Source organism: Rana temporaria, chromosome 13, assembly GCF_905171775.1.
Source record: "Rana temporaria chromosome 13, aRanTem1.1, whole genome shotgun sequence".
NCBI lineage: Eukaryota > Metazoa > Chordata > Amphibia > Anura > Ranidae > Rana > Rana temporaria.
The window spans coordinates 66566249-66591781 of record NC_053501.1 but is presented as its reverse complement, the minus strand read 5'-3'; the positions used below and the strand labels follow the sequence as shown (position 1 = coordinate 66591781).

Sequence of the window (25533 nt, the reverse complement as noted above, 5' to 3'; positions counted from 1 at the left end):
ACATTTAGAAGGGAAATGGAAGGAAAAGGTATGTGAACCAACAATGCACTAGCTTAAAGGAACCTATTTAGAAAATAAAAAAACAAACCTTTACAACCCCTTTAAAGTTTTGGCAGGAGTTTAATTTTAAGTTTTCAAAAGTTAGGACTTTATGATATTTGATAAATAGCCACATTAAAGATCTATATTCACAAAGTATTGCTAACAATAATCAGTTTCATATGGTTCATGTATAAAAAGAGCACATGAATTTGTGGTTCAAATCTCTTTCACTGGGGAGTCACTCACCTGGATTCTGTCCCACACATGTCGATCATTGTCCTGTCTCTGGATGTCCCACATCAATCTCTGTATAAGTGCTGCTTTGTTCTGTCTTCCGGTGCATGCTGACCCACTAAGGTGCGGAGTTGATCGTTCACTGCCATCGGTATACGAGGCAATGTCACTTGGGGAACTAGGAGAGAGACATCGCGGTGAACTAGGGCCAACCTCTGATCCTGAACTGATCTCCCAATCCTCCACATCTCGGAATGATGGTTGGGGCTCTCCAGGTGTAGGAGATACCAACTGTGAAAGGCTACCAAGGCGCAAGGCAAGAAGGTCTGTTTGGTGCAAGTGTGAAGGTAAAGCCAGGAATTCATCAGACCCATACCAGCGGTCATCTCCTGATTCCTGGGGTGGTGAGTCCAACACTCTATTATTCTGCTGGTCTCGCTGACCTTCATTGGGTGTACTGCAGTGGGAGTTAGTAGAATTAATAGGGGATGCTTTACCATCAAGGCACTGATGCACTTGATTGGCCGGCTCCTCTATATTCTGTGCTGTGTCATCCTCGTCAGGTACTTGGCTTTCAGGAGATGATGGAATATTAGCAGGATATGTGGCTGCCACGCTAAGACTGAAGTGTTTGTTGGGGGATGTAGAGCAAACTGGCGGTGACAAGTTCATATCAACAGAAGTTAGACTGTCTGACTTCGCCCAATCTGTCATATCATTCAGAAACAGTCCCCGTTTTGGAAGAGAAGGCCGAGTTGGAGAATCTCCCCCGTGATCACTGCCCTCCTGTAAAGGTCTTTTTGGTGTGGTGCTTTCACTGGAAAGGAAAGACTTGAGAGTCTGTTGCCCTGTCTCCTCCAGGTGGTGGTGTGCTGACTCTTTCTCCATTGCAGAATTCAGTGAGGCTTCCTTGTCCGAAACAATGCTTAGCAGACCGGGACCTTTAACTAATTCTGGAAACTCTTGCTGCATAGCACTGTATGTCCAGTCTTCCAGGGGTTTAGCAGGGGGAGGTGGGGTGTCCTCCTCCCTGGGACTGTAGTCTGATAGTTCGTAGGCAGTGATCCCACAGTCCAGTGAGAGGTAATCCGGGGGGCATCGAATGGTCAGCTGACCTGAGCCGTCCACTTCCGTCAGGGCATCAAGCCTATCCTGTAGTAAAAAAAAAATGTTTTACTTTAAATAACTACATACAGATTTTTTAATAGTCCATTTTGTTGCAAAGTACTAAACCAAGACATGTCCTACCAGCAATATATAAGATTCTTATTGCAAAAAAACATCCTGAGCTCCCAGAATTTACAAATAAATGGGCATGTGATCTTAATGTTCAAATTACCCTCAGGCCTTGTACACACGATCGAACATGTCCGCTGAAACTGGTCCGTCGGACCAGTTTCCGCGGACATGTCCGACCGTGTGTAGGGCCTACCGGACAGTTTTCCGGCCTAGCGGACAGGTTTCCAGCGGACAAAAGTTTCTTAGCATGCTAAGAAACTTGTCCGCTGGAAGCCTGTCCGTCGGACATGTCCGATGGTTAGTACAACTCATGTCCGCTTCCTGGTTCGTGCACGTCGCCACGTCACCGTCGCCGCCACGTCGCCGCCATGTCACCGCGTATTCTGTCCGCGGGGAATTTGGTCTGATGGTGTGTACACACATCAGACCAAAAGATCCCAGCAGACATGTCCGATGAAAACGGTCCGCGGAAAGTTTTCATCGGACATGTCTGGTCGTGTGTACGAGGCCTCACACATTGCTTGTCATTGGCAACTAAAGCTCAAGAGACAAGCTATAAGCTTGTTTCTCGTTGGTATTGATGCCCAACATCCCTGCAGTATATATAGCCAGACGCATCTGATATATGTTGGCGGTGTCATTCTGCCAAGTGCCATGTGCTGATCCACATATGGTGGGAATGCCCCCAAATTCATCATTTTTGGGATAGGATCATGCAGTTGTATACTACAGTTACAGGGGAGCTAGACCCCAATACACATCAAATTACCCTGTTATCCATTTTACCAGGCCCCTGCTCAGACACTGGTTGACAGCGGTGAGATTGGTTATTCCGCGACATTGGCGATCAATACAATCCCCATCGGTGAAGGAATGGGTAATGGAAATGGACTATATTGAGAGGATGGAAACCCTCGTAGCACATGAATTGGATACATATCAAAAATGCCATTAGGTATGGACCCCCTGGAGGACTTTTAGGGAATCAACAGGAAACTAGAAGGTTTTATGGGAATTAGAGCAGAACCTAAATGCGACCTAATATGTTTTCAATATATGATGTCTATGTGTTGCCACCTTTTGCCTCTTTTTTATCCTTTTTTTGTTTGTTTTGGTTATGTTAGTTTGTATAATGTTTTTGTAAGATGTTTGATGGTATGACTATGGCATAACCCCCTTAAAGACTGCCTCACGCCGATATACATCGTCAGATTGGCACAGCTGGGCACAATCACGTACAGGTACGTTGCCTTTAAGTGCCCAGCCATGGGTTGCGACCCGGTCTTCAGCTCCGTGACCGTCCCCGCGGGAACCGCAGACCCGGTTGCCGCCAGTGTACCGCGATCGGGTCACAGAGCTGAAGAACAGGGAGAGGTAAGTGTAAACAAACCTCTCCCATGCTTCCTAGTGAGCCTGTCACTGATCGTCGGTTCCCTGTCATAGGAAACAAAGATCAGTGATGTCACACGCCCAGCCACGCCCCCTACAGTAAGAATCACATAATTACGTGACACTTAACCCTTACAGCGCCCCCTAGAGGTTAATCCCTTCACTGCCTGTGTCATTTTCAAAGTAACAGTGCATTTTTATAGCACTGATCGCTGTAAAAATGACAATGGTCCCAAAAGTGTCCGATGTATCTGCCATATAATCGCAGTCATGATAAAAATCGCTGATCGCCGCCATTACTAGTAAAAAAAAAAATATTAATAAAAAAGTCATAAAACTATCCCCTATTTTGTAGACGCTATAACTTTTTACCAACAATATGTAGAAGAATACATATCGGCCTAAACTGAGGAAAAAAATGTTTTGTTATATATTTTTGGTGGATATTTATTATAGCAAAAAGTAAAAAATATAGAATTTTTTTCAAAATTGGAGCTTTATTTTTGCTTATAGCGCAAAAAATTCAAACCGCAGAGGTGATCAAATACCAGCAAAAGAAAGCTCTATTTGTGGGGAAAAAAGGATGTCAATTTTGTTTGGGATCCACGTCGCACGACCGCGCAATTGTCAGTTGAAGCAACAGAGTGCCGAATCGCAAAAAGGGGCCCGGTCCTTTAGCTGCAAAATGGTCCGGGGCTTAAGTGGTTAATGTATGTATATTTGTCTATTTGTACAATAATTTTCCAATAAAACTAAGATTGATAATAAATAACTACATTTAAGTCCTAAAAAAAAAAGTTTTTAGAAGTGCTGCCCTGTAGTGCTACTGCAAGTGCCAGTTATTTTCATCTATATCGTTTCTTAGAGATGGAAAATACTTTTTATGTGAACATTTCAGAAGCTCTACAGTTCAGCTTGCTGTAACCCCCAACATTTTCATGTTAAATAGGATTACCATAACTGTATTAGCAAATTTAAATACACTAACAGATTAAAGCCAAACTCCAGCTAATATAAATATTCAGTTACAGAAGTTTTTGTTTCCTGTTGGGATAAAGGTTTTACTAGAATAAATAAAAGCTAAATACTCTGAAGCACCTCTGTCAGTGTTAAATGGTTTACCTCATCCCTGCAAACTGATACATCTGCAACAGGGATTGTTCTTTTAAAAAGTAACAGACTAGCAATTTTCTTTCCTTTATTTACGTGCTGAAGAAAAGAAAATTGCTTGATTCCTTCATCAACACAGTCAGTGCTGATGGGGGAAACCCTCCTGAGGAGCTATTGTATTCTGACAGTGGGAAGTTTCCCAGCCATCAGAATACAATGATCACTGCTATAGCTGCCAGCAGTGATTGAATGACATTTTCCTGATGGGCTGGTTGTACAGAAGTTAATTGATAGATCGACTTTAGTTCAACCAGGCTGCCCAATGCATAGATTGAAATTCTTCTGGTTCCTACTGAACAGGCCAGATCAGTGCCGGCCGAAGACATTGTGCTGCCTGGTACCAAGAATGAAATGCTGCCCCCCCCCCAAAAAAAATTACGCCCACCAAAATGCCCCCACATCCATTATTTTATATCATGATAACTAAAGTGGACCTATCATGGCTCTATACATGTATATAGGAGTATAAAAAGGACCTGTTATGGCTCTATTCATGCAATTAACCCCACAGTGGAGCGGAGAGCGGAACAGGAGGAGCGGTCGGGCGGCAATTAGCCCCACAGTGGAGTGAAGAGTGGAGCTGGCGGAATGGGATGGCGTGCAGGCAGGAAATTTGCTGCCCCCCTGAAAGTGCTGCCTGGTACAATGGTACCATCGGGTCCCATGGTAGGGCCGGCTCTGGGCCAGATCAACAGATGAGGTGAAAATAAAAGAAGGAAAGCACACAGCACCGACACCACTCCCAGGGGTTACTTCCGGGTATCACGGCTCCGGTGCTGTGATTGGCCGTAGCCACAATGACATAACTCCTGCATGTGTGGACGGGAGCCACCGGTAACGGCACACTCACTGAAGCAAAGTCACGTATGTGCCATTGCTTCAGTGTGCTTCAGTGCTTCAGTGCCGATGACATCGGCACATGCAGGGAACAGAAGATATCTCCTGAACTGTGAAGGTTTAGGAGATATCCAGGGTAGCAACAGGTAAGCCTTATAGGCTTACCTGTACCAAAAAGTGTGTTGTAAGGGTTTACAACCACTTTAATACTGCTTTAAATGTGGTATCTGCATTGGTAGTCCAATCTCTATCTATGGAGGGGCAACAAAGTCACCCTTGGACAGCAGCACTGTCTGGAGAGGGAAGTGTTAGGCCGCGTACACACGGTCGAACATGTCCGCTGAAACTGGTCCGCGGACCAGTTTCCGCGGACATGTCCGACCGTGTGTACGGCCTAGCGGACAGGTTTCCAGCGGACAAAAGTTTCTTAGCAAGCTAAGAAACTTGTCCGCTGGAAACATGTCCGTCGGACATGTCCGATGGTTAGTACACCTAATCGGACATGTCCGCTGGTTATGACGTGTAACCAGCGTCCCGAAATCCCGCGCATGCGTCAAATTGATTCGACGCATGCGTGGAAGCATTGCACTTCCGTGTTTGAGAACGTCGGTGTCTTCTACGTCACCGCGTTCTCTGTCCGCGGGGATTTTGGTCTGATGGTGTGTACACACATCAGACCAAAAGCTCCCAGGAGACATGTCTAACAAGTTAAAGCTGAACTCCAGCTAACATTTTTTAAATAATTAAAGCGATATTAAACCCAAAAACAGAATTTAATGTATTGCAGTTTACCAACCCTTAAATGAGGTGACTGAATTAGTAGCCCTAGAGTGGCTCCACCATCTATGAAGGGGCAACGGAGTCACCTCTGGATAGCGGCATTGTCTGGAGAGTGAAATGTTAGATGATCTAGTAGATTTACATAAGTGACTAATAAGTTAAAGCTGAACTTCAGCTAACACTTTTTAACCGTTAGATAAGCCCTCTAAGGCCGCGTACACACGGTCGGACAAAACCTATGAGAATGGACCAAGGTTCAGTTTCATCGGTCCAAACCGACCGTGTGTATAGTCCATCGGTCTGTTGTCCTTCGGTCCAAAATTTTAAAACATGCTTTAAAATCGAACCGATGGCCCCAGAAAGCATCGGTTCAAAACCCGTGCATGCTCAGAATCAAGTCGACGCATGCTTGGAAGCATTGAACTTTGTTTTATTCAGCACGTCGTGTGTTTGACGTCACCGCGTTCTGACCCGATCGGTTTTTGGAACGATGGTGTGTACACACATCAGACCATCAGGCCACTTCAGCGGTGAACCGATGGAAATGGCCCGCGGACCATTCTCATCGATTTGGAACGACCGTGTGTCTACGGGGCCTAACTCCCACTTTTGCTGCATAGATTAGCCTGTTAATGGAAGTTGAGAAATAATAGAAGGATCAACGGCTAAAAAAAATATGGGGTTGCCATGGAAAGTTCTGGTTTGTAATTCTAGTGTCATATATGTAATTTTTGATTTTGCCCTTTAGTACAACTTTTATTATGCAATTTCTCAGATCACTTATGAGTGTAAGTACAGTATTTTTTTTTGCCCCAAAAAAATTAAAGTCTCCCACCCTCCTGTTCTCTATACCCATGACCCCTCTATTCCCCTACAACAGATCTACAAAATCCGAAGGAAAGAAAAACTGGAGGAGCTGACTACAGTACCAGTAATAGGTTTACTATTTAATCTAATCTATACTATAAAAATAACGTCTGGAAGCTATGGGTGGCATCTCCCATCTCCTTTCCTCTAGTCAATAAATGATCAAAGTAGCCCCATCAGCTTTTTGAGTCTCTTGCCTCTTGGTCCTCCTTGGTGAACGCTTGCAGGATGTCAGTCTGTCGTGTGTAGTTGCCGTTGCTGTCCTGCAGCCCTTGTAGTATCCTTTCTCTTAGGACCAGCACAGACACCCGGAGCTGATGCCACAGGAGCTGCACTGTATGGATGTCCACAATCACATTGACAGAATAAGATAGTAGCTTCAGGGAGAATTCTGTGTCCAGCAAAGCATGGATTTGTTCCACGTGATCCGAGATATCCTCACAGATCTCCTGCCAAAAACAGAAGAAATCAATGTTACATTATAAAATAGGCCAGCTAGAGGAAAAAACAAAACAAAGAACACTGACGGGCATGTATGATGGAAAAAGCAGTGATGTGTATTATATGAAGATAAGTGACCTGATTTTTGGATTGGTTGGATTGAGGGAATCTGATCCTTCCTAGTGCATTGCAGTTCTAGGATTCTAATAAATATATGCATGCTGATTCATCATTTCCAATAGGAATCATACATGTAAAAGATCCCAGTTAGCAGGACTTATCTATTGGTGATTCTGCACAAATTAGACAAATCTGCATAAATCTATGGTGGATTGTGAATCACTGAAGAAGATCATGCCCAGTGTGATCAATTTGGAGATTACAGTACATTAGATCTGATTCTTTATGGACAATGTATTCAAACACAACATTTTACATTATTAGTTCTCTCACAACAGCAACAGCCTGTGAAAAAAATGTAAATGTTTTCAAAGTAATGCAAAAATTCTAAAAGTAAAAAAAAAAAAGATACAAATACAAAGAAGTAGGTGGATTCAGGTAGGCGGGCGCATAGTTGCGGCGGCGTAGCGTATGGCATTTACACTACGCCGCCGTAAGTTTGCAAGGCAAGTACTGTATTCACAAAGTACTTGCCTGCTAAGTTACGGCGGCGTATCGTAAATCGGGCGGGCGTAATGGCGCCTAATTCAAATTTAGCTGAGGGGGCGTGTTTCATGGTAATGAGGGGTGACCTTACGTGATTGACGTATTTTACTAACGACGTATGCGCCGTCTGCCTACATATTCCAGTGTTCATTGCGGCAAAGTACGCCGCACGGTCCTTTTGGTTTCGACGTGGACGTAAATGACGTGAATCCCTATTCACGGACGACTTACGCAAACGACGTAAAATTTTCGAATTTCGACGCGGGAACGACGGCCATACTTAACATTACTATTCCAGCTATTTGATGGAATAACTTTAGGCCTGATAATGCGTTACGTAAACGGCGTATCTGTACTGCGTCGGCCGGGCGTACGTTCGTGAATAGGCGTATCTAGTGATTTACATATTCTACGCCGACCGCAATGGAAGCGCCACCTAGCGGTCAGCCTAAAAATTACACTTTAGGATACAACGGTGTAAGACACTTACGCCGCTTGTATCTGAGCCTAATTTAAGCGTATCTGGTTTCCAGAATACGCTTAGATTAGCGCCGGCGCCCATTCAGACTTAGGCTGGCGTATCTACTGATACGGCTGCCTAAGTCTTTCTGAATCCACCTAAAGGTCAACAAAGCTAATAAAGGGTCTGGAGGATATTAGTTATGAGGAAAGGTTGCCAGTACTGAACTTATTCTCTCTGGAGAAGAGACGCTTGAGAGGGGATATGATTTCAATTTACAAATACCGTACTGGTGACCCCGCAATAGGGAGAAAACTTTTTTGCGGAAGGGAGTTTAACAAGACATGTGGCCACTCATTAAAATTAGGAGAAAAAAAACAAAGGTTTAACCATAAACCAGAGGCGGACTGAGTACCCAAGTGCCCGAATGGTCAGCCCACCCCTGCCATAAACTGCATAGAGGGTTCTTTACTGTAAGAGCGGCAAGGATGTGGAATTCTCTTCCACAGGCAATGGTCTCAGCGGGGGGCATCAATGGTTTAAAAAAACTATTAGATAAGCACCTGAACGACCACAACATACAGGAATATACAGTGTAATACTGTATACTGTACACCGCTGCTCACTGCACTGTTGTTGTTATTATTAGACAGAGACTTATTAAAAAAGCCTAAATATGTATTAACCACTTCCCGACGGCCGTACGACTTTGTACGGCCGCAGGGTGGCTCTACATCTCTGGGAGGCCGTGTTTTTACGGCCTGCGCGCGCAGCCAGCGGCGCGGGCGTGCAAGCGTCTGGCGGAGGCGCGCGCGCGCTCGCCGCATCGCTGAGATGCCGATGCGAGTGCCTGGCGGCCGCGATGTCCGCCAGGGGCTCGTGATCGGCGGCTACAGGGACAAGACGTGGAGCTCTGTGTGTAAACACAGAGCTCCACGTCCTGTCAGGGGAGAGAGGAGACGGATCTGTGTCCCTTGTACATAGGGACACAGATCGGTCACCTCCCCCAGTCACCCCCCTTCCCCCACAGTTAGTAACACAATTCAGGGTACACATTAACCCCTTCCTCACCCCCTAGTGTTAACCCCTTCAATGCCAGTCACATTTATACAGTAATTAGTGCATATTTATTGCACTGATCGCTGTATAAATGTGAATGGCGCCAAAAATGTGTCAAAAGTGTCCGATGTCTCCGCCATAATGTCGCAGTCACGAAAAAAATGCTGATCGCCGCCATTAGTAGTAAAACAAAAATAATAAAAAATAATAATTCTGTCCCCTATTTTGTAAGCGCAATAACTTTTGCGCAAACCAGACGCTTCTTGCGATTTTTTTTTTTTTTTTTTTTAACAAAAATATGTAGAATAATACGTATCGCCTAGACTGAGAAAATTGTTATTTTTTTTAAAAAATTGGGCAATTTATTATAGTAACAAGTAAAAAATATTGTTTTTTTTTCAAAATTGTCGCTCTATTTTTGTTTATAGCGCAAAAAATAAAAACCGCAGAGGTGATCAAATACCACCAAAATAAAGCTCTATTTGTGGGGAAAAAAGGACGTCAATTTTGTTTGGGAGCCACGTCGCATGACCGCGCAATTGTCAGTTAAAGCGACGCAGTGCCGGAAGCTGAAATTTCACCTGGTCAGGAAGGGGTATATGTGCCCAGTAAGGAAGTGGTTAAACAGGATTAAATGATAAAAACAAAAACACACAAAATACAAGAGGAAAACAAACAGAAATTAGCAATTCAAACCTCATTTGCCCCCGAACACCAAAAATATTTTGTTGCAGTATTGTGTGAACAATCTTAATACCAGAAATGCTGATCCATATTATTGCGCTTTGTTATTTCCTAACACACAGCCCACGCTATTGTACATATAACATGTATATCTGACCCAAAGAGCTTTTATTGTGTAAAGTTCCGTCCATGGCTGACCATGTGGGCCGTAGGCTGGAATAGGAAAGCACAGCTCTGGGCAGGTCCTGGCTATGTCTGTGCGTGTCCCTGGCTCCATGACACAAGAGGACAGCTGTCATTATACTCTCAGCTGTCGGACATTTGCTTCTAAATTTCCCAAACATACTGAGCTGCATTATGTGCTCCTGAGGACCCGGCCTGACAACAAACAGCGCACTTCTATTTCCAGCCTCAACTCCCAACAAAACACACTCATAATCACAATAAATGCCCAATAATTACACAGGATGTGTATATGTGAGTGAGCGTTCATTTCCTTAAAAATATTTATATATACTGTCCGAAAATAAAGAGGACTGCTCCATGTGATTTTTTTTGTTATTCTTTTTATTAAAGTTTGCAATTTTCATACAAAAAAAAAAAAAAAACTTGATCCACATACAATAGTCAACAGTCCAAATGTTATAATCAAACGTAAAAAACTGTTCCAAAGCTGAAAATAAACGCACATAGTTGCCTGTCACTTACACAGAACGCCCGTGTACAGGATTAATGGGCCCCCCACATCTCCCAACCAATGACTAGAAAAGCGTTATTATACTGATCAGCTGCAACTACATATATGCTAGATGTGCAGCTAATGGATGAGAAGACGTGGTTAAGCTCCATGTGATTTTATAGTTACAATGAAGGCTACAATAGAGGACACGTATGTACAGTACAGGGATATACACACTACACACTGATCTACAACAGAGGACACGTATGTACAGTACAGGGATATACACACTACACACTGATCTACAACCTACAGCAGAGGACACACATGTATAGTGCATTGTCTTGATTCATACATTAGAGGGCACATCCATACAGTACAGGGGTACCCACAACGTACATTGTCTTGATTCATACATTAGAGACACATCCATATAGTACAGGGGTACGCACAGTGTACATTGTCTTGATTCATACAATAGAGGGCACATCCACACAGTACAGGGGTACGCACAGTGTACATTGTCTTGATTCATACATTAGAGGGCACATCCATACAGTAAAGGGGTACGCACAGTGTACATTGTCTTGATTCATACAATAGAGGGCACATCCATACAGTACAGGGGTACCCACAACGTACATTGTCTTGATTCATACATTAGAGACACATCCATATAGTACAGGGGTACGCACAGTGTACATTGTCTTGATTCATACAATAGAGGGCACATCCACACAGTACAGGGGTACGCACAGTGTACATTGTCTTGATTCATACATTAGAGGGCACATCCATACAGTAAAGGGGTACGCACAGTGTACATTGTCTTGATTCATACAATAGAGGGCACATCCATACAGTACAGGGGTACGCACAGCGTACATTGTCTTGATTCATACAATAGAGGGCACATCCATACAGTACAGGGGTACGCACAGCGTACATTGTCTTGATTCATACAATAGCGGGCACATCCATACAGTACAGGGGTACGCACAGCGTGCATTGTCTTGATTCATACAATAGAGGGCACATCCATACAGTACAGGGGTACGCACAGTGTGCATTGTCTTGATTCATACAATAGAGGGCACAGCCATACAGTACAGGGGTACGCACAGTGTACATTGTCTTGATTCATACATTAGAGGGCACATCCATACAGTACAGGGGTACGCACAGTGTACATTGTCTTGATTCATACATTAGAGGGCACATCCATACAGTACAGGGGTACGCACAGTGTACATTGTCTTGATTCATACAATAGAGGGCACATCCATAAAGTACAGGGGTACGCACAGTGTACATTGTCTTGATTCATACAATAGAGGGCACATCCATATATTACAGGGGTACGCACAGTGTACATTGTCTTGATTCATACAATAGAGGGCACATCCATACAGTACAGGGGTACGCACAGTGTACATTGTCTTGATGCACATCCAAACAAGTACAGGGGTACGCACAGTGTACATTGTCTTGGGTCATACATTAGAGGGCACATCCATACAGTACAGGGGTACGCACAGTGTACATTGTCTTGGGCCATACATTAGAGGGCACATCCATACAGTACAGGGGTACACACAGTGTAAATTGTCTTGATTCATACAATAGAGGGCACATCCATACAGTACAGGGGTACGCACAGTGTACATTGTCTTGATTCATATAATAGAGGGCACATCCATACAGTACAGGGGTACGCACAGTGTACATTGTCTTGATGCACATCCATACAGTACAGGGGTACGCACAGTGTACATTGTCTTGGGCCATACATTAGAGGGCACATCCATACAGTACAGGGGTACACACAGTGTAAATTGTCTTGATTCATACAATAGAGGGCACATCCATACAGTACAGGGGTACGCACAGTGTACATTGTCTTGATTCATACAATAGAGGGCACATCCATACAGTACAGGGGTACGCACAGTGTACATTGTCTTGATTCATACAATAGAGGGCACATCCATACAGTACAGGGGTACGCACTGTGCACATTGTCTTGGGTCATACATTAGAGGGCACATCCATACAGTACAGGGGTACGCACAGTGTACATTGTCTTGGGTCATACAATAGAGGGCTCATCCATACAGTACAGGGGTACGCACAGTGTACATTGTCTTGATTCATACAATAGAGGGCACATCCATACAGTACAGGGGTACGCACAGTGTACATTGTCTTGGGTCATACAATAGAGGGCACATCCATACAGTACAGGGGTACGCACAGTGTACATTGTCTTGATTCATACAATAGAGGGCACATCCACACAGTACAGGGGTACGCACAGTGTACATTGTCTTGATTCATACAATAGAGGGCACATCCATACAGTACAGGGGTACGCACAGTGTACATTGTCTTGATTCATACAATAGAGGGCACATCCATACAGTACAGGGGTACGCACAGTGTAAATTGTCTTGATTCATACAATAGAGGGCACATCCATATAGTACAGGGGTACGCACAGTGTACATTGTCTTGATTCATACAATAGAGGGCACACATGGTCAGTAGAAGTCTATAGACACGACAGACATTTCGCTTTGGTTACTGGATATCATGAGTCAATATGAACCTGAAAATAAACCATGCATTTCCTACCTGACAACCATCTATACCTCCACACCTGGTGTGTCAATCATGCCCAGGAGCGAGGGCCTTGCCTGTGTCTAGAAGGAGCCCCTCAGTCTGTGCCATGAATTGTGTGAGGTTATCCTCTCACTGCCCCTCCCAGGGCTAATAATAGGAGATGATTTCTCACCAAGGGGAATGTGAGAGAAAAAGGGAGAGGAGACCCTGTAACCCCGAGCTGTGCCGCAGACTGGCAGACTTCACCATCACATTACAGCAGAATTATACAATTAACCCGTCCTATGCTGGAACACATTTTACCTAACAGAGTGACAGCTGAACGATGCATCACACAGGGGGGTCAGCCTACAAATAATAATAATCACCCTCTGAACTCAGGGCAGACTTATAGGACAAAAAGAAAGAAAATAGACACTTTCATCCAATTTTCATGCAAGTACCTTGAGGAGTATAATAATCGGCCACACAGTAATTGATTTTCTATTTTACTGTCCAGGAGAAGAATACGATCAAAAGATAGAAAAGATTGTTTGTTGTGCCATACACTTAAGATCAACATTCTATCCTCTTACCTGCAACTTGAATTTCTGTCCAGACCAATCAGAATAATCTTGGTGAAAACGATTGGTTTCATCGACCGATGACACAGTACCGTATATACTCGAGTATAAGCCGACCCGAATACAAGCCGAGGCACCTAATTTTACCACAGAAAACTGGGAAAATGTATTGACTCGAGTATAAGCCTAGGGTGTCCATCTGCATCCCTCACTGTGTCCATGCCTCACTGTGTCCATGCCTCACTGTGTCCATGCCTCACTGTGGCCATGCCTCACTGTGTCCATGACTAGACTGACAATTAACATTGGAGTCTATAGAAGGGGTGCCCGGGTTTGAAAAATCGGTGCTCCCCAGCCATGGATCCCCCAGACAACAAACTTTGTACACTTGTAGATGAGAAATTGGGCTACATGTGTGCCAAGTTCTGGGTCCAGGGGACCTACGACCGGCCGGTACTGGGTCCCCAAATATCCAGAAGTTCAGGCACAAAAAGGTGACTCTAGTACAAGCCGAGGGGGGGGGGGGGGGCATTTTCAGCACAAAAAAAATTGCTGAAAAACACGGCTTATACTCAAGTATATACGGTATGGCCCGGATTCACAAAGCACTTGCGCCGACGTATCTCAAGATACGCCGCGTAAGTGCAAATGTGCCCCGTCGTATCTGTGCGTCGGACCCACAAACTAAGATACGCCTAAAAACAGGCTTAATCCCGCCAACGTAACTTGCCTACGCCGGCGTAGGGTGGGCGCAAATTTAGGCTGGACGCATGGTGGCGCTCCCATTGATCAGCCATTCAAATATGCAAATGAGGAAAATACGGCGATTCACGAACGTACGTGCGCCCGACGCAGGCTACGCGATGTGCGCGTAAGTTGTACGTCCGGCGTAAACTTAAGCCCCATAAAGGAGGTGCAACCCAGCAGCAGACATGCAAAGGTCTGCACCAAGGAATACAAGCCGACATATTTTACGTAGTTTACGTTGAACGTGAGTCTGGCTGGGCGTAGGATAGGTTCATGGCGTAGGCAGAGATCCGGCGTATCTTAGGCAGTTGTTCCAACGTGATTGTAAGTATGCGCAGGGGGATGCGTCCACGTCACGACGCATGCGCAGTTCGTTTAATGTACTTGTCTGGTGCTCGGACCATCATTTGCATGGGGTCACGCCTCGTTTGCATGGGTCAAGCCCACTTCCACCTACGCCGGCCTGCGCCTTCGAAACCTACGCCACGCCGACGCAGCATGGGGAGCACTGGCTTCCTGAATTCCATGCTTGCCTCTCTGCGCTGCGTCGGCAAGGCGTACATTGGTTTGCGCTACGGTGGCGTAATGTGCGCCCGCTCTCTGTGAATATGGGCTTATGTGTTTTTTACGATAATTCAATCATATTGTCCATATCTGCGAAGGACTGTTCAATCAGATTGTTACATGTATGATAGGGTGACCAGACATCCCCGGTTTCCAGGGACAGTCCCTGGATTGAGGACACTGTCCCCGGACCAAATCTGTCCCCGGTTTTGTCCCTGGATTGGATTTGAACAGGGGCTGGGGCAATTTAAAAGACAGTCACTGCAGAATAAAAAATAAAAAAACCTGCTTCGCCGCACCTACTAGCTTAGGGGGTTTATTTTTGTCCCCGAATTTCCTTTTTAAAAATCTGGTCACCTTAATGTATGACCACCATAGGGGGCATCAGACAGTGGCTAGCAGTGTGGGATTCGTCCAACGAACCATCTTTAAAACTAAAGGGGAACATATATGCTTTGCCCGCGGTGAACACACCACAGGTGAATGCACTGTCCTTTCGATCTGCATGCGGGTGCCAATGTGTTGTTTGTGGCACCACAAATGCAGATCGCAGTGCGTTTGTGGGGAACAACTTGCATACTTTTTAAAAGCAGTGCAAGTGCTACTTTTTTTTGTGGTTTGCTGCATTTTGCAGTCCATTCAAATGAATATGCTGTCCAAACACTGCACAGAGACATGCACATTCCCCTGCAATCATAGTCGTATGCAGCCTATTGCATTAGGGAGGGTGTGCACCCCAAAGCTCAAACACGTATGTCTCTCTCTGTAGCCTCAGCTGCACTGGACAGTGAATGAACGGAAAAGTGCTCTGTGCTGTTTACTATTTACTACAGTTTACCACACTTCAGTTATGAATGAACACTGTAAATGAGTGTGTTCATTTAAAAAAGGAAGGGGGCGTAACATGGGGGAAGCCCAGGCAATATGGGGAATAGGCACCTCATGCAGTGATTAGGGCGTGCCCAAGCACACCCGGCACACCTCCTGCACATGCCTATGTCTGTAATCCTAATAATGTGTACTGGTCCTAAAGCAATTGTAAAGTCTTGTTTTTTTTTTTTTTTTTAAATAACAAACATGTCATACTTACCTCATATCTGTTTAGTTGGTTTTGCACAAAGCAGCCCGGAAAAAAAAAATCGCAATAAGCGACTGGTTTGCACAAAAGTTATAGCGCCTACAAAATAGGGGACAGAATTTTTTTTTTATTATTATTTTTTTTTTTACTAGTAATGGTGCCGATCTGTGATTTTTATTGGGACTGCGACCTTATGGCGGACACATCGGACACTTTTGACACATGTTTGGGACCATTCACATTTATACAGCGATTAGTGCTATAAATATGCACTGATTACTGTATAAATGTGACTGGCAGGGAAGGGGGTGAGGAAGGGGTTAATTGTGTACCCTGCATGGTGTTTCTAACTGTGGGGGAGGTGACTGATTAGGGGAGGTGACCGATCTGTGTCCCTATTTACAAGGGACACAGCATCAGTCTCCTCTCTCCCTGACAGGACGTGGATCTGTGTGTTTACACACACAGATCCATGTCCTTGTCTGTTTAACCGCCGATCACGGGTGCCTGGCAGACATCGCGGCCGCCAGGCACGCGCATCGGCATCTCAGTGATGCGTCGGGGGCGCCGGCGGCGCTCGCACGCCCCCCAGTGGCCGGAGGAGCCGAGGACGTCTAAAGACGTCCTCCCGGCAATTGAGAGCCACCTTGTGGCCGCCTTTATACAATAGGCGGGATCTCAAGTGGTTAAAGTATGTTATACAGCACAGTGCTGTGTAATTTGGCCCGTTTTATCATTCAAAATACCTGGCTGCTCCTGCCTGGTTCTGCCCTCCCCCTTGTAAACTGACCACAGTTTATCATGGCTGCTGAGCCCTGAAACCATGGTCAGTTTACGTTCCTCCATCATCCCGCAGCGCTCCTCTGTGCTCCCCCCTTCCCTGCCTGTCAGCTCCTTCTTCCACCAAACTTGGGCCTTGAGGGTCCCCTAATGTTTATTTCCATTCAAATTATAGCTGCGCTTATCGTGACAAAATTAAACATTTAAAAAATGATATAGAGAAAGAAAAGTCCATGAAGTGACAAAGTCCATCCACTGATAAGTGCATCATCCATCACCAAAATTGTATGATCCTCGATATAGACCTCCACCATATCAAATGGCTTCTTACTATAACGTATTGACCTCCTATTATAGAAGGTCAATCTCGCTTGCGGATCATAACCCAGCCAGGGCCTTGGTCCTTCCGGGAGATGACTGGAAATCCAACTCTTATGGGCACTGGATCATAGACACTCCCCATGTAAAGGTAATAAAACTCGCCATGGTGTAAAATCCATTATATATTTATTATAAAATGTGCTTGCATCAATTGCCTCATAAGGAACACGCATATATAAAAAGCCGGCCGGCTCAAACACAGCAGCCCATCCTTCCAGGAATTGCGTACGCGGTGACATCAGGTCAGATGAGAACCGCCAATGACGGATCTCGTAAACATATAGGGACTATATATATATATATATATATATATATATATATATATATATGGAAGCCAATAATAATAATAATAATAATAATACTGGATATGAAACTAGATATGTGTAACTCGACATATTAGTTATCCCAATACCCTAACATAGGTACAAAAATAGATTTAAAACAATTTATTTATATAAAATAATTTTATATTTATTATTTCCAATAAAACCACAAGCAAGTACATGCTCGTGCTAATACTATCTCAAATTATTCAATTCTAGGAAAAAATATCAAAAAGTTCTATTTTATTCTATCCAAGAAGTATAAATTATTAGTGATTGGGGACACATCGTGCAAAATGGGAAGTAAAGAGCTGCCCCTACTGGAGTCCGCATAAAATACATCTAAATTCTATCCCTATGACTATATAAAACCGATGGACCCAACTAGGGAAAATACATTTTAAAATATAGAGTAGGGAACATAGGATTTACTCTATGTACAGGTATACGTGGATACATAGAGTTAAATCCTATGTTCCCTACGGCCTTAATGTAGATGTGGACGTTAATGTGTTTATAGACAATTCTTAAGGTTAGGTGCCATATTGTTTTATGACAACATTTAAATGTGTTTTGTAAACTAGGTTTGAATCTCGGTTAGTGTTGCCATCTTTTGCTATTAAATTAATATGGCACAAGTTTTATATTGCAAGAATGCAATCTGTTAGGTGACCATTAGAGGTCATCGTTCCATACATTTAGACATGTTTTTATTACAAAGCATTCTCTTATGCCCCGTACACACAATCGGGCTTTTGCCCGGCCAAACTCACATCGGAATTCCGACGGAATTCCATCGGAGTAAAAGAGAACATGTTCTCTATCTAAACTCTGATGGAATTCCTCGGAAAAAAGTCCAATGGGCATACACACGGTCGGAATTTCCGATGGAAAAAGTCAGTCTGAGTTTTTCCATCAGAAATTCCGATCGTGTGTACGGGGCTTTAGGTTCCCACATACATCTCCAACTAGAGGATTTGGATGGAATATTGACAACATTTTGTAGAGTTTATCATTCAATTCAATTTTGGCTTTGGGGGATGTGACTCCATATACACAATTTTCCCTCCATTCTTGGTTATTACTACTACATATGTATTTTCCCTAGTTGGGTCTATTTTTATAAAGTTTTATAAAGTCATAGGGGTAGATCCACATACAAATACATCGGCGCAACGTATGTGAGATACACTACGCCGCTGTAACTTACTTTTTGCTGGTTCGAATCCCCAAAGAATTTGCGCCGTAAGTTACGGCGGCGTAGTGTATCTCAAGCGGCGTAACGGCGCAGAATTCAAATCGACGATTAGGGGGCGTGTTTCATTTAAATGAAGCGCGTCCCCGCGCCGAATGAACTGCACATGCGCGGTCCCTAAATTTCCTGCCGTGCTTTGCGCTAAATGACGTCGCAAGGACGTCATTTTTTATAACATAGACGTGACTTACGTACATTCCTATTCACGGACGACTTACGCAAAAAAATAAAAAATTCAAATTAAACGCGGGAACGACGGCCATAGTTAACATGGCAAATCTAACTATACGCCGCAAAACACCAGCTTTAACTATACGCCGGAAAAAGCCGACTAGAGACGACGTAAAAGAATGCGACGGCCGCGCGTACGTTCGTGGATCGTCGGAAATAGCTAATTTGCATACCCGACACGGAAAACGATGCAAACTCCACCCAGCGGACGCCGAAGTATTGCATCTAAGATCCGAAGGCGTACGAAGCCGCACACCTATCGGATCTAACCCAGATGCCGTCGTATCTTGGTTTGAGGATTCAAACTAAAGATACGACGCGGGAAATTTGAAAGTACGCCGGCGTATCAGTAGATACGCCGGCGTACGCTCTCTGTGGATCTACCCCATAGGGATATAATTTAGATGTATTTTATGCAAACTCCAGCAGGGGCTTCCTGGATAAGATAGAAGTAATATAGGACTTTTTGGTATTTTTTCCTAGAATTTAATAATTTGAGATAGTATTAGTACAAGCAGTATATATACTTACAGTTTTATTGGAAATAATAAATATAAAATTACTTTATATAAATAAATTGTTTTAAATCTATTTTTGTACCTATGTTAGGGCATTGGGATAACTAATATGTCGAGTTGCACATCTCTAGTTTCATATCCAGTATTATTATTCTTGGTTATAACCTCTTTAGAATACCGTAGATAATATTAATATATAGAGATCCTTATATGTTTAAGAGATCTACAAATTAGGGGCCAGATTCACGTACAGCGGCGTATCTTTAGTCGGGCGTAGCGCATCTCATATGCGCTACGCCGGCGTAACTTAGTGAGGCAAGTACTGTATTCACAAAGCACTTGCTCCCTAAGTTACGGCGGCGTAGCGTAAATGGGCCGGCGTAAGCCCGCGTAATTCAAAGTAGGCTGGTAGTGGGCGTGTTGTATGGAAATGAATCGTGACCCCATGTAAATGAAGCGCCGAACGAACGGCGCATGCGCGCACATGCTCAGTATCACGTCTAATCTACGCCCTAGGATACGCCGGCTCAATGCCTGTGACGTGAATGTAACCTACGCACAGCCCCATTCACGTACGACTTACGTAAACAACGTAAAAACATACGCTTGTTCTGACGTTCATACTTTGCATTAACTGCGCCTCATATAGCAGGGGTAACTTTACGCCAGACGTAAGCCTTACGTAAACGGCGTAGCGGGCGCAAGTACGTTTGTGAATCGGCGTATCTAGGTCATTCGCATATTCAACGCGTAAATCTACGGAAGCGCCCCTAGCGGCCAGCGTAAATATGCACCCAAGATACGACGGCGTAGGAGACTTACGTCGGTCGTATCTTGGCAAAATTCAGGCGTATCTTGTTCCCTGAATAGGGCGCATAGATACGACGGCGCATCTCAGAACTTATGCCGCGTATCAATAGATACGTCGGCGTAAGTCGTCTGTGAACCCGGGCCTAGATCTTTAATTTACAATATATGGTCTAGTTATCTATACTCTTTGATTGTGCCCAATATGGTCTTGTACAAAAACACATAGGGGGTTATTTACGAAAGGCAAATCCACTTTGCACTACAAGTGCACTTGAAAGTGCAGTCGCTGTAAATCTGAGGGGTAGATCTGAAGTGAGGGGAAGCTCTGCTGATTTTACCATCTAGTCAATGATGAAATTGTACTAATGTTAAAATATGTTTACTTCATAGAATATGTATGCTTTAGATGACATTCAGCCTATGAAGAAGGACTTAGGAGTCTGAAACATGTCAGGCGTCAATTTTCTACTATTTACATTTTTAAATACTTACCTGGTCTGTTCAAAAAATCCTAAAGGGCTATGCTAGGGACCCGTTTACCGATTGGCCGAAAGGAGAAGCTATCCTATTGGCCTAGGAGGAGGAGGGAGGAGACGCATGGCCGTCATGATGCTGAGGAGACAGAGGGGAAGCCCGACCGACAGAGGGGGACAAGGAGGCTAGGACTTGGAGGAAACTGAGAGGGGAAACCGCTGCCACCGCCTCCACATGTCAGTCTAGGGGCAGCACAGGGTGAGTGAACAGGCGACCGGGGGGTGTGTGGGTATAGTGCGCGGTTCGGGCTGGGGAAACGGGGGGTGGGGTCCATGGCCAGGTCCATCTACCGCCCCCCTGACCGATGGAGCCCCAGCTGCCACTACCCCCACTGGAACTAGAGTACTATTGTAGCAGCTGCAGAAGAATTCTCCACAGTATAAGGTGACCAGATTATTAAAATGAAATCCAGGGACATATTTTTTTTTTTTACTAGTAATCAGCGACTCTCATCCCAATCGCCGCTGCCGCCCGCCTCACAGCCTGTCAAGTCTTAATCTCCGGGCCCCGGCTACTACTGGGTGGGCAGCGGAGGAAGATCACTCCGCCAGGGAAAGCAAGGGGATAGACAGGCCAAGGCAGAAGAAGATGCAAAAGGGAGCGGAACGGGCATGCACCCAAAAGTGAAGAAATATTCCCTCCGATCCGACCAGCACATGATCATCAGAAAGGGGCACAGATAATGGGAAAATACACCCCCCCCCCCCCAAGCTAGTAGAAGCGGCAGAGCATTGGTGTGTAATTAAGATTTTTTTTATTTTTCTGCACTGACTGTTGAAATTGCCCCAGCCCCTGTTCAAATCCAATCCGGGGACACAACCGGGGACAGACTTGGTCTGGGGACAGTGTCCTCAATCCAGGGACTGTCCCCGGAAAACGGGTATGTCTGGTCACTCTACCACAGTAGCTGTGCCTTCCAGAGAAGCTACCTTCTTTTAGGTTCTTTACTGGTTACCTGCATGCTTCTTCTGACAGTAGAGGGCTGCTCAACTGGCAGCAAATCACTTGCCCAGCTACCTCTGCTTCATCAGGTGTGGCCTTTTTGAGCTTCTGAGGGAGGGAAACTGTGGAACTTGTCTTCCCTGAGCATGTCCAGGATTACAGGAACCAGGGGGGTTGTTGAAAAGGAAGTTAAAGAGGTCTGTGTCTGCATCTGAGCATTGTGAGCAAATGAGTACTCTACACAGAGTCACATGTGGCCCTTTGATAATTTGGGTGCAACCTTTTGCACACCCTAGTTGTGAAAGTGGGAACATAGGTTTGCAAAGAGGCTGTAGCAAGGATCTTTAGGAGTCTTGTGTAATGTAAGGTGACCAGATTTTTTTAATTAAATCCGGGGATATCTTTTTTTTTACTAGTAATGGCAGCAATCAGCGACTCTCTGCCCGTCGTCGCCGCCCACCTCACAGCCTGTCAAGTCTTACTCTCCGGGTCCCAGATACTACTCGGTGGGGGGCGGAGGAAGATCACTCCACCAGGGAAGGCAAGGAGATAAGCAGGCCGGGACTTGAGCCAAGGCAGAAGAACATGCGAGCGGAGCTGAATGGGCATGTGCCCGGAACGGAAGAAATATTCCCTCCACTCCGAACAGCACATGATCATCAGAAAGGGGCACAGATAATGGAAAAAATACATACCCTAAGCTAGTAGGAGCGGCGGAGCGGGGAAGGGGGGGGGGTGTAATTCAGATTTTTTTATTTTATTCTGCACTGACTGTCTTTGAAATTGCCCCAGCCCCTGTTCAAATCCAATCCGGGGACGAAACCGGGGACAGACTTGGTCCGGGGACAGTGTCCTCAATCCGGGGACTGTTCCCTGAAACCGGGGATGTCTGGTCACCCTAGTGCAGGGGTCCACAAAATTTTTAAACAGAGGGCCGGTTCACTGTCCCTCAGACCGTTAGAGGGCCGGACTATAAAAATGTATTTCAAGCCATCATTTCAAGCCCCCCACTCACCATTGCAAGCCACTCACGATCATTGCAACCCTCCCCCTTCATCATTATAAGCCCCCCTCACAATCATTAATTGCAAACCGATCATGATCATTGCAAGCCCCCCCCCCCACCATCATCACCCCCTCATTGCAAGCCCCCCCCCCCTCGCCATCATCATTGTAAGCCCCTCATTGCAACCCCCCTCACAATCATTAATTGCAAGCCGACCAAGAACATTGCAATCATCCCTCATCATCATCATCCCTCATTATCATCATCATCCCTCATCATCATCATCCCTCATCACCACCAGCTCCCCATCATCATCCCTCATCACCACCAGCTCCCCATCATCATCATCCCTCATCATCAACATCCCTCATCATCATCATCATCATCATCATCATCTTTCAACCACCACCAGCTCCCCATCCCTCATCCATCAACCACCACCAGCTCCCCATCCCTCATCCATCAACCACCACCAGCTCCACATCCCTCATCCATCAACCACCACCAGCTCCCCATCCCTCATCCATCATCCCTCAACCACCCCCAGCTCCCCATCCCTCATCCATTATCTCTCAACCACCACCAGCTCCCCATCCATCATCACAAGCCAGCCCCCCCCCCCCCCCCCCCATTGTAAGCCTCCTTACTGTGCTGTGTCACGGTCGGTCCGGCTGTATGCTCTCCCACTGTAACAGTTCTGGCGCGCTGATAAATGTCCCGCCCTCCTAGACAAGCTTGTGTGACAGACAGCACACTGGCTCTATCACACGAGCTAGTCTTCTAGGAGGAGGAGGGCGAGACATTTTTCACAGCGCGCCCAAACTGTTAACGGTGCTGTGTCACGGAGATCTCCGCGACACAGCGGGATTGCGGTGTAACCGGCTGGCATTGCCTGTCAGGGATGGGCGGGCCGGTTTAAAGTCCTCCGCGGGCCGCATGTGGCCCGCGGGCCGTAGTTTGAGGACCCCTGCCCTAGTGTAATGACTCCAGTCGTTGACTGTCTCTTGTAGCAAATCTCCAGTCTCCAACAACGCCTATAGTTTCTGACCATCACCTGTAGTATATGAGCAGTCTCGGACAGTCTCCTGTAGTATTACATAAGCTGAATATTATGTGTGATCTTTTGGAGATTTATGGGGCTGCAGCTGAGGCACCCTATACCTCATAGGTGAACAGCCACTGGCAGTGCAACACTCTGCTCACTCTATTTATGTCCACCTTTTGCCACTTACTAGTCACTTTTTTAAATTTTAGCAAGCAGTTTAACCTAATGAAGTAGGCAGAAAACGGACTTCACTCAGCAGCCTGGTCACCTCCTGGTTGAAGATGTTTACTTCAAGACATTAAGGGGTTGATTTACTAAAGGCAAATCCACTTTGCACTACAAGTGCACTTTGAAGTGCAGTCACCGTAGATCTGAGGGGAAGATAATCCAATCATGTGCAAGCAAAAATGCTGTTTTTTATTTCCCTTGCATGTCCCCCTCAGATCTACAGTGACTGCACTTCCAGTAATAAGTGGATTTGCCTTTAGTAAATACAACCCGACTTTTTGTGCCAAAATTACTCTACTGATAAGTATAATATTAGACAACTGCAGCATTTTTGGTTTGGTTCTGTACATAAGCTGCATAGGCCTACTTAATTAACAGAGCTGTCTGAAGTGTTACATTTTTCATGTGTAAATGGCTGTTGAGTGTCTAGTTGAGCCTCAGCATCTGACTCTTAGAGCAGTCAGATAAACACACAAAAATAACAGTACCGGATATTTTCAGACTGCACATACTAACAAGGATCAACAAAATCCTCTTTAGAAGCCAACTGTTTGATAGTGTTGGTTGAGCCCATCATTGTGCAATTCAGCACGCTATGAAATACTGGCCCCCATAAAAGTGCCTTTCACAAACATATCTGTGCTGGTTGAAAGCAACCCAAAAAATTTACATCTGCATAGAAAAATGAAGAATGATCATTTTAATTAACTAATTCACTCCCTTGTCATTCCTCGCCTCAACTATTGCAACTCCCTGCTCATTGGCCTACCTTTAATCAGGCTATTCCCTCCCCACCCACCTGCCCAATCATGAATGCTGCTGCCAGACTCAGTGGCATCGCCATCACTCGGGGTCTCCTACTCCACGATCCCCTCGGGGGAAAGAATTTCCAGCCATGGGGCCTCCACTTCTGCGGTGACCACCCCCGAGAATCGGTCCACGTGGTAGTCCCTTGGGAGACCGACGGACGGTGCAACATCAAATAAATATGCCCGACACCTCCGGCATTGGGCGAAGGGCAAGAGGCGAACAACCAGCTCCTGGCACTGAGGGCAGACCAGACCCAACATTTCAGTCCCTCCAGAGGACAGTAGTGCAAACTGCCCTCTCGTGGACAGCCGAATGCCCGTGTCCGTCACAGGCATTCCAGTAGAAATAGACACAGAGGACACCCCTGGTGTGGTCATGGGGCGCCTCAGGGCAGCAGGAACAGCAGAGTCCTTTGAGGTTCCGGACATCCTCATTAGCGATCCGTCCTTCTCAAAGAAGATGGTGGTTCTGCCGATTTGGCGCCAAGATGGGCGTTTCTTCTCCTTGTTTGGCGCGAAACTGTACCCACGTCTCACGCAGGGGAGGGTG

The 25533-nt window shown here is 45.3% G+C and overlaps 1 protein-coding gene across 1 annotated transcript in view; it reads right to left on the bottom strand.

Moving 5' to 3' along the window:
• Positions 1-25533, bottom strand: part of AKAP6 (A-kinase anchoring protein 6) — a 311162-nt gene that overhangs the window by 252601 nt on the left and 33028 nt on the right. The window contains exons 3-4 of the mRNA XM_040332843.1: positions 6756-7007; positions 289-1428 (exon numbers count right to left, since the gene is read on the bottom strand). Coding sequence (XP_040188777.1) covers positions 289-1428; positions 6756-7007 — 1392 coding nt within the window. The remainder of the gene's footprint in view (positions 1-288; positions 1429-6755; positions 7008-25533) is intronic.